The sequence below is a fragment of the Glycine max genome, chromosome 2 (assembly GCF_000004515.6).
Source record: "Glycine max cultivar Williams 82 chromosome 2, Glycine_max_v4.0, whole genome shotgun sequence".
Lineage (NCBI taxonomy): Eukaryota > Viridiplantae > Streptophyta > Magnoliopsida > Fabales > Fabaceae > Glycine > Glycine max.
Window position 1 is genome coordinate 11,942,689 of NC_016089.4, and position 10,392 is coordinate 11,953,080.

Here is a 10,392-nt window from a genome sequence, read left to right on the forward strand (position 1 = left end):
GCAATTAATATTAAGTATGAAATTTAATAAAATAACATATTTTAATATATTTCATAAACGTTAAATTTATTTCTGACTTTCATATATCAAGTTTTTTTGTTAAATATATAATTTAAAACTTTTTTAACAACGAATCAAACACAAATGCGTTCTTACTATTTTATTAATATAACAATATTTTTTAAATAATAACAGTAATTAATATTAAGTATCAAATATAATAAAATAACATTTTTAATATATTTCATAAATGCTAAATTTATTTCTTTGACCATTATATATATTTATTATATTCTTATCTGTTATTGACTAAATTATTTACAGTTTAGTATATATATTTATTGAGTCAAAACAATATATTAATTGCATTGATGACATTTAATATTTTTTTAAAATTATTTAATTAAAATGAACATAACTTTACATTGTTATTTTATTATAAAATATTATAAATTATTACATATAATAAATCCTAATTAATTGATAGTATATATATATATATATATAATAATAATAATAATAATAATAATAATAATAATAATAATAATATAGTATGAGTTTGTCAACTTGACACCTAGATCATGTCTAAAATGTGTTCATAACCTTTTGATAAAACGAACGTTTTAAACAGAATTCTGATTTGTGAACGTGATCCTTGCATGTCCACAGCATTCTGAAAATCCTCACCCCACCGAATCTCATCACATATTAATAATATTATTATTATTTTCAAACGCCAAAGTTGGTTGGCCATTCGTGAGTGAGGAGGATGAAATATTGAAAATAATAAAAATATTGAAACTCTTTAATTGGTGGGGTGGGGCCCAATCCAAAGAAGAAATAAAAAAAAATAGTCAAAGCAAGTAACAAGAAGAAAAGAAAAGAAAAGAGAAAGAGAATGCAGCGTATATATAAAGGGATATCGAAAGAGAAGCGAAAAACAGAGTTACTTACAGACAGCTCAGTTTGTACATGAGAGCCAGTGTCAGATTTGGGATACAGCTAAGTTTTTTTTTTTTGAAGTGTTGAGGAGTTGTAGGATCATATCCTACGGTGGGTATCACCGCAGGCTAACAATTCTCCAACGGAACATGTCTCATCGGCATCACCGGTGAGTTTCACCTCCGGCATCGTTGTCAAACTCGAAGTGGGTTGGTTTTGTTTTTTTGTGTTGTGTTTTGTTTTTTGTTTTTTGATTTTTTGATTTTGTGTTTTGTGTTTTTTTTTTTTTTTTGGGTTTGTTAAGGTTGAAGTCAAAGGTTTTAGTCGTTTTGTGTTGTGTTGTGTTCGTTTTTGATTCGCCCCTTTGAAGTTTGGTCGATGGATCCGAGGGCACCAATGTGGTCGTGTTGTTTTTTTTTTTGTGTGGAATTTTCTTGGGAAAATTCTGGTTGGTGGGAAAATGGGATAGAAAATAAAGGGGTGATGATGATAACGGTGAGTGGGGATAAAATAAAAGTAGCGGAATCTGATAAAGATGGAGACTTTGGAGAGAAACAATTGTGGGAATTGAAGGACACTCGGAAAAGTGAGAGTGAGAGAGATACTACTACTACGGAAAAGTTGCATATTTTTGGTGTGAAATTAAATTTTGATATGAGGGGAAGAGGTGAAAATTTAATGCTACAATATACCCTATTGAATTTGGGGTATTGGAGGGTAGGGTCAGGGTTTCGTTTCACTGTTGCTAATGCATTAATTGCAGAAGGAGAAGGTGGAGGGTGTAATGTGTGAAGAGGGATTAAGAGAGAGAGAGTCACAGTTGACCATTATGAACGCTATAATTACAACTCATCCATTATCTATCTCTTGGTACTCTGTGGTTGCTTTTATTATTATGATTAATTTATTTATTATTAGGATTAATTAATTGAATTATTTTTATTATATAGTTATATGTCTCTTCCTTGTTTTATTTTTATCAACCTTAAGCATTGAAGTACGTTTACCGACATAAGGAAACTCTTTCTCTTCTTCGCCAGTTTTGGACTTTGGTAAATTCTCTTGCTGCTTTGATTTCATCTCAGCCGTGTGATTCTCTCTTTCTTCCACTCTCTGATGACTTACATGGCTTGTGTTCAACAAATTATGTTTTTATTTTTCTAAAAAAAATTGCTTTATTTTTCATTTTTCAATTTCAATTCTTTTTGTTTCCTACATGGTGTCATTCTATTTTATTCTTTTGAGACTTTCATCTCCAGGTAAAGTCAGAATTTTCTCTTAAATTGTCTGTTCTCAAGGGAGATAGATAGAGAGAATCAGAGAATAAGAAAATTGAAGTTTTTTTTGTTTTTTCTTCTTCTGAATGTTTAGCAAATCCTATTTTCTCTTTTTTATATGAGAGTAGCTTTTTAGTCCTTTACTATTATATGAGGATAAGAAGGTTTTGGGATCTGAGATAGATCTCTATTATGGTTTTGACCATGTTCCCTGATTTTCCTTCATGAGATTCCAGTGTGTAAGTTTCAACTCAGCTGGGTATTTTTTCCACTGTACTTTTTTATCTGGTTTTCTAAACTTCTTTATTCTGATGAGTCAGATCTTAATCAGAGCTAAAGGACAAAGTATTTTGGTAGGGATTTTGTAGGTAGTCATCTTGTTTATGTAGGCCTTGTGATTTAAAATTTCGGTTTGTAATTTTGTGGTTGAAAACTTTCGAAAAAGTTTGAGAATTTTTAAACTTTTTTCTTGTCCTATTATACCTTCTTCTGTACCGTCCTTGGATTCTACTTAGGCGAAATCTTCTTTTACTTATAAAAAGAAAAAGGCAACTAATTGGTACTTGCTTTTTAGTACTTAAAATATTATGATATATGTAATATGTATGTGTTGTGTGGATATTAAAAGCTTAATATAGAATATGGTCCCCAGTTTTGCTGGTTTAATCTAAACCTTGTCCTTAGAAATTGTGGTAAACTCTTTATTCCCCTTTCTTATGCTTTCTGGTTTATTTTATAATTAGTGTCATGACTAGAGTTGGGTTCTGTTAAATTTCATTCCTGGTTTGGAATCAGGAATATAAGGTAAATAGTGACAGAATCAGTGTTTCCTTTATACCACAATCCAAATAAATATTTTATGATTTCTTATGATTAGAGAATTGACACTTTTTCTTTCTTTTTCCTTTTCCTTTTTTTTGTTCTTTTAAATAAGATTATCTTTTTGGAGCAGTAGAGTAGAATCTTATTATTGGTGCTTGGCTTTGAGTGTACCTTTGTAGATCATTGAAGAAATTATTGCTCTTGTTTTCATTATGTGCAGTTAAATTTTAGTTGGTTACTAACCTATCATTGTTGTTGTTGCTGGTTTTCAGATCCCTGCAGAATATTGTGTAATCAGACTAGTCACTAATCTCTTTGGTTGACAATAATTGTCATAATACCAGTGATTGTTGCATAGAAAATTTGCCCATGTATTTATACCTCAGCACACCATGAAATTAGGTAACAAACTGTTCATTTATGCTCCTTTCAATTGGTTGTTATACTATTTTCAGCTGACTTTTATATTTGTTCTTTGCTTTGAAATGGGTTGGACTAGTATAGTTTTGGTTGACCATTTGGGTGGTAACAAGATTGTGACACCTGAAATGGGGATCATCATATACATATAATTTTAAATTTTTTAGGCCATGATACTCAGTTCTACTTGAGGGTGGATTGTTTCTTGACCCATTTGTTGAGTGTGGGTCAAGGATATGTTCTTACTAGTTCTTTAAAAGCCATAATAATATAACTATCTTAAATACCTATGATTTACTTAGTTCTAAATGGTATGTGCTTTATGATGAATCTGCTTACTTAGTTTTAAATTCTAACCTAACTGATTTTCTGCTGGTATCAAAATGAATGTGCAGAAGGTAATAAAGTGGCTTTTTGGCATTCAAATATTGGTCTTGAGCCTGAATCTCAAGCGTTTGTGTTCATTGACGATGATCAAGTTTCCGATGGATACAAATTACAAAACCAGAAAGTGAAGGAATACGAAAATGGAGTTCATGCAGTTTTAGAGAACAATGAAGAAGGTTTAGATTCATCACAATATCACATGGAGTCAGCTGATTGTATGAAAAATGAATATGAAGCAAAGGTAAAAGACTTAGTTGAGCCTGTATCTCATTCTACCAAGGATATAGAATCATTTATGATGTTTCCAAATGATATAGAATCAGTTAAAAGGTCACCTACTTCACCAATCTCTAATCCTGTGAAGGGAAGAAACTCACCTTGGAATCCTGAGGATGGTTACATGGACAAAACTGTTACACAATGTGAACCACATCTGGAAGTGTGTTACAAAGAGAGTAATTATCATGTTGTCAAGGATATCTGCATTGATGAAGGGGTCCTTAAAAAGGATAAGGTCATGTTTTTGAATCCCGACGATGAAAAGGCTCACAATTTCTTCCCTTCTGATAGTTACGAAAATAAAGAAAAGCAGAAAGACAACACCAGTATCGGTGTACTAAGCCTAATACCAACAGGGGAAAAGGCTCACAATTTCTTCCCTTCTGAGAGTTACGAAAACAAAGAAAAGCAGAAAGACAACACCAGTATCAATGTACTAAGCCTAACACCAACAAAGGAGTCTGACAAGGATCCTGCTAATCATGATCAGCCCAAGGATTTGATGCACAAAGATGAGGATGCAACTGAAAAAGTTTCCAGTAATGTCAACAAAGAGACGCCTTTACCCGAAGACAAGGTTTTGTTGCAAGATTTACTCGCTCAGGATTCTGTATCTTCTGATGACAAGGGTGAACAGGTATTCAACATATTATTAAATGCTACCTAAAGTTATTTTTTGGAAATATATGTTAATTTTGTTCCTTATTAGATTAAATTATATTAGATACAGCATTGAAAACACAATGTGTGTGTTCATGTTGGAGTACTAGATGAGCAGGATGCCCAAAGATTTTAAAAATTTAAGAAACATATCATATTATTTGCAATTTACCTACTATTAAGTGAAGTTTCTAGGTAGTTGATTATTGCCCACATCTATGTTGTGACCAGCATATCTTTCGGAGCTATTATTTCTAAAATTGTTATTAGCCAAATTTTGATATTCTCTTATTGAAAATTGTGTATTTATGTGTGAAGACTGAAGGTGTTAGAAAAGATAAATTTCAGAAAAATGATATCATTGCAACATGTGCAGATCTCCAATGAGCCTGAATTGCACTCCCAACCGGAAGAGTCCAAAAATACAGTTGAGGAAGCAATATTGGAAACTCCTTCTTTGGCATTGGAAGATGATGAATCAAATAATGATAACGTGCTTTCAGAGAAAGGAAGCTTCACTCATCAATTGGATCCTTCAGTTCCTTCGGATTGTGGTAAAGAGGATTGCCACCAAGCTGGTGTTTGTAAATGTGATGAAATTCAACAAACAATGAAGCCGGTAGAAGGGAAGTCTGATGATCAGGCTGTAACTGGCACTGTTCGTCACAGCCTAGGCGAGGCAAGTTTCTCTGCCATTGGCCCTATGTCAGGTCGAATAAGCTACTCAGGGCCGGTGCCTTATTCTGGCAGCATCTCTCTTCGATCAGACAGCAGCACTACCAGCACGCGATCCTTTGCATTCCCCATGTAAATTGCCCGAAAACTTCTCTCAAGTTAATACTTTTTCATTGGCCTTTTTTTTGTCAGTAATGCACAACTAATAAACTGTTTTTTGCCTTTTGCAGAATTCAATCTGAATGGAATAGCAGCCCGGTCAGGATGGCAAAAGCCGACAGGAGTCACTACCGGAAGCAACGGTGGTGGAAGGATAGCTTTCTTTGCTGTAAATTCTGAGAGATTAGTTTCCTTTTTAATAGGTTAAAGATTTCATATATATCATTTAAATTCTACCTTGAGTATCATGCTTCTTATACATCATCTCCCTAGCTGTTGAGTAGTGTGCAGTAGGTTTAGAATGGCCAGTCAATGCTCCTAAATGTTTGCAGGCAAAGGTAGTCGTTTTAGCATAGCTTGCATCTGCTTCTCTCCCTTTTCTCTCATTGCCTATACATGGTTTCATTGATTTTTTTATTTTATTTCAATTACAAACAATTTAGTAGTACATATTAAATTTTATGTATAACTGCAAGCTTTTAAATTAGAAGGTAGTTAGTTGAATCTTTGAAGCCTCTTCTTGATTTGGTTGTTGTGAATGTAATTTAAAATGTTGTCCATGTTTTTTTGTATAAGCAAAATGTTGCTCATGTAAATAGGCATGAGAGAATTGAACCTTCATATTTACCATCGCTTAGGTACATTTATTGGAGAATATAAGGAAAAACAGATAGAATAAGAAATTTGCTTTAAATAACAGAAGAACACAAAGTTGTGCCACGAAATTCCGAAGGCCACATTTTAATGGGAGGAACTTAACTATAGTATGATATTATATTGAAATTCTTTTTACTTGATTTTGCGTCAAAATGCTTCAAATAGTTAATCTCCTCCTGACGTTGGACTTAGGTTTTTGAGAGGAAATATACTACTAGATTATAAAATCATGAATAAATTATTTAAGATTACCCGATATGCTTCTTATAAATTTACTAAAAGAGTTTTTCATATTATCCTTTTCTAAATGCCTTCCTATCTTGTGCTTAGGTCTTTCCAAAATTTTCGTTGTCATTGTGAAATATTTTGGTCCAAAATCTTGCCTTTATTTCTTCTAAATATTTGTTTTTTAAAAGGCGTTATTCCCTTTAATTCTTTATAATGGAGTTTAGATTTTTTTTTTCCATATAAATGTAGCTATGATTAGAGTTTTGGTGGCTTATATTGGCCTTTGGATTCGATTATTATTTCTGAGAATCCGTTTATACCCCGAAATATATTTTGAAGTAGATTTAGACATTATTTCAAATTAAATTGAGGCAAGCCTTGTAGTTGGACAACATAGTAGAGAATGCATTCCCAATTAGGCATACAATTCTTCCCGCAATTGGGGATCCTCGCGGGGACTATCCCACTCAGGGGTCTGCGGTCGGTAAAAAAATTTTTGCGGGATGGGGATGAAACATCCCTTGCAGTTAATTTGGGACAGGGCTCCCGCATTTAGCATTGGTGGACAGTTTTTGACTCCACATCGTAGCAAATTAAATGAAGACACTGTTGAGATATTGATATACTCTCAAGATTGGTTGCTTAATGAGATTGAAGGTAATAAATTTAATTTTACTTGTAAATTTTTCTTCTAAGCAATTGATTTATTTTAATGATTGTGTAATTGTGTTATTAAGTTCCTTAAAATCAAATATGAAATTTTACTCAATAGTTGACGATGCAGACACAACAATGCTAACGGTATGAAAATTTTATTATATTAATTCATGATTTTTTTTATATTTTCTAAACACATATTTACATGTTTCATTGCACTTGGATGGAAGTATAAAGACTTAATTCAGTATGATGATGTTAATTTATTGTATGAAGACTTGTAATGTTATGTTAGTTTTATTATTTTTATTGTGTAATACTGTAACATTATTATGTACTTGAATATTTCTTGGATGCTTTTATATTTGTGATTTTATTACTATTATTATTCATTTATTTTGGTATTTTTAGTCATGTTTTAAACTTAGAGTTAAACTTTAAATTTATTATTATTGAAAAATTGAGATAAAACAAAAAAATTATATTTTTTTTATAATTTTTGACATTATTTAATGTAAAACAGGGTCTCCACAGGTCTTGTGGGGAGCCGGAGAACGGGAATGAGACAAAAAATACCCTCACCACGAGGAGCGGGAACGAGAACAAAGAGTATGGTAAGATTTGGGGATGGGGAACGGGGGAGTAGCCCCGCCCCGCGCGTATGCCATGCCTATTCCCAACTAACCTCAAATGTTTTGTTATAATGACAGAATTAGAAAACTACTCAATTTTATTCTTTAAAATTAGGAGCAGGCAAGCACACGGTATAATTGATAATACGAGGAATATACGGGGAAAACATATACTAGTTTGATGATGTCTATAGTGGACAAAGCACTAAGGCTAGTTGAGTTTGATTGAGAGGAGAGAAATAAAATAGATATAAAAAAGAAAAAAAAAAGAATAAACATAGGTGAAAAATAAAATGATAAGTAAATTTAGAGTGAAAAAAATAGAAAAGAAATCCAACGAGATAGAGAGATTAGTATAAAAAGTACAAGTGAATCTTATTATTTTTTAAACTTTATTGGAAAAATTACAACGTAAATGATGATTATTATAATGTGTTTTTAGCACGAGTTCTTATGTTATGTAGGAGTGAAAATAGGTGAGGACAGACTTTAAAAGGCTTGAGCCTAGTCTAGCCTACCATGAATTTTTTAGGCCTGAGCCTGACCTATGACCTATCGAAGACTTTTATTTTGATTCGGCCTGACTTTTTTAAAAGTCTAACCCGACTTTTTTAACAACCTAGTCTGACCTGATAACCTTTTTAAAAGTCTTCTTCACATTAAATCTTTATATTACTTTGCGAATAAGAACGTAATAGGAAAGTGAAACGTTAAGAAGAATAAGAAAATCAATAAAAATAATGAGAAATATAAAGGAATACATGATTCATACCTAACTTGTAATTAAAATCTTACTTAATTATAGAAATAAAAGTTATGGAGCAGTAATTTATAATCAAAGTATGCTAGTTTAAAAAAAATTAATTGTACCAAAAAAATAATATAAATATATATTGGCACCCAAAAAATAATATAAGTATATATACATATATAGGCCGACCTATCAGGCTTATAAGATTTTTTAATAAGCCTAAGCTTAACATTTTAATTAAATATGTTAGTTCAGCCTATCCTATTCCCACCCCAAATGTTATGTACAATCTGTATGTAAATAACAGTCTGATTTTTAAGGAAACAAACACTTCCTAATGAAACAATCGTATTAAAATTTTGGTTCCTAATGAAACAATCGTATTAAAATTTTGGAAATGCATGAAATATTTTGAGAGAAAAGTAGAGTGCAAAGTAGGAGACAATAAATAGAAAATAGATAAAAATTTTAGTTGTTTGGATTTAGAGAAAAAAAGTAAGAGAGAAAAAAGGGAGTGTGTATCATAAAGATATATTTGTTCTTACATATTTACAATATAAAAATATAAGAGTAAATAAGTCATTTCAATTTTAATCGATCTCACTATTTTTTTTCCTCATTTCTTAAAACTTATTTTGTGGATGCCGTCAAGTTTTTCTCCTCTTCTTTCTCTCCATTCTCTCTCTACCCACATTCTCTTTCTCATTTCTTTCTCCAAAATCTCCCAAAACAAACAATGCGTAAATGGGTTGTTTAAGCAAAAATGTCGTACAATAAATTTAATAATAATTGTAGGTTATGATTCTTTAAAAAAGATTACCTAATAAATAACTTGAAATTTAAGCAAATTTTTTATTAAAATTATTATCTTTTTAGTTATTAAACTTTTGATTAAGACCCTTAAACTTATTTTTCATTTATATTATTAGTTTTTTAAATCTATTTTTGACATTAAACACTAGTAATCATATGAGTAAATGGTGATGTGACATTTATATCTAGTAATAATTTAGCTATGTTGTATGTTTAAGTAACAAAAAAGAAAAGTAAAATCATACATATTCATTAAATTTGTGTATACAAATATTTGGTATTCATTTACTTTTATAAAGCAAATTTGTATGATTTTACCTTTCAAATTGATACTTAAATAGACAATGTGGCCAATGATTGCATGATTTAAATGTCATATAATAATTTAGACATCCTGACATATCATATTAGCATTCACCGACATAAATAGATGTCAAAAGACTAGAAATATAGATGGAAAATAAGTTTAAGGACTTTAACTAATCAACAAAAAGTTTAAGATAAAAAATAGAAATTTTAAAAATTAAAAATATGATTAATCCTTAATTAATGTTTGTCATGTAAATGATAAATCGTCATTTTTTAGGCATTGCAAGTCACGTCATTTAATGGTGGGAATGGATGGCAAGGACTAAAAATATGGATAAAAAATAAGTTTAGAAACTTTCACCAATCAACTAAAAATTTAAGAAAAAAAATCTTAAAAAATTTAGGGACTAAAAAGATGATAACCTAGTTTTTACCACGATCTTTGCTATTTAATTATTTTTAGTTAGTTTCATTGAAAAAATGACACGAACTAAAAATAAATTACTTACAAGGATAAAAATAAAAAAAAAGAATATATTTCAATGAATAAAACAAAATAAGAAAGACTAATATAAAAAGAAAAATTTATAATAACTATTTAAATTATTTATAAGGCCAAGATCATAAAAATAATATATTACATGACTTAAAATATATTTAAGCTAAATTATTATTAATTGAAAGGGATAATCAAGAATGAGAAGAACAATTCTTTGTTCATGAG

The 10,392-nt window shown here is 30.6% G+C and overlaps 1 protein-coding gene across 10 annotated transcripts; it reads left to right on the forward strand.

Annotated features, from left to right (window-relative positions):
• The first annotated feature begins 875 nt into the window (after nt 1-875).
• On the forward strand, nt 876-6,125 carry LOC100778990 (uncharacterized). Of its 10 annotated transcripts, none has more exons than XM_041012349.1 (6): nt 878-1,111; nt 3,314-3,443; nt 3,857-4,089; nt 4,213-4,764; nt 5,164-5,594; nt 5,693-6,125. In XM_041012349.1, the coding sequence occupies exons 2-6, from the start codon at nt 3,434-3,436 to the stop codon at nt 5,799-5,801; spliced, it is 1,335 nt and encodes a 444-aa protein (XP_040868283.1). In that variant the 5' UTR covers nt 878-1,111; nt 3,314-3,433; the 3' UTR covers nt 5,802-6,125. The 10 variants fall into 10 exon arrangements, with proteins under 10 accessions (XP_003520134.1, XP_040868283.1, XP_006574964.1 ...); XM_014766741.2 differs by lacking the exon at nt 878-1,111 and adding an exon at nt 1,841-1,994; XM_003520086.4 differs by having other exon boundaries at nt 876-1,111; nt 3,857-4,764.
• The last annotated feature ends 4,267 nt before the right edge of the window (nt 6,126-10,392 follow it).

Bases quoted from the DNA above. Each gene is read 5' to 3' on its own strand.
- LOC100778990 (XM_003520086.4), top strand. The intron at 4,765-5,163 runs GTATTCAACATA...CAACATGTGCAG, and splicing joins CTGATGACAAGGGTGAACAG to ATCTCCAATGAGCCTGAATT. The intron at 5,595-5,692 runs GTAAATTGCCCG...TGCCTTTTGCAG, and splicing joins CGATCCTTTGCATTCCCCAT to AATTCAATCTGAATGGAATA.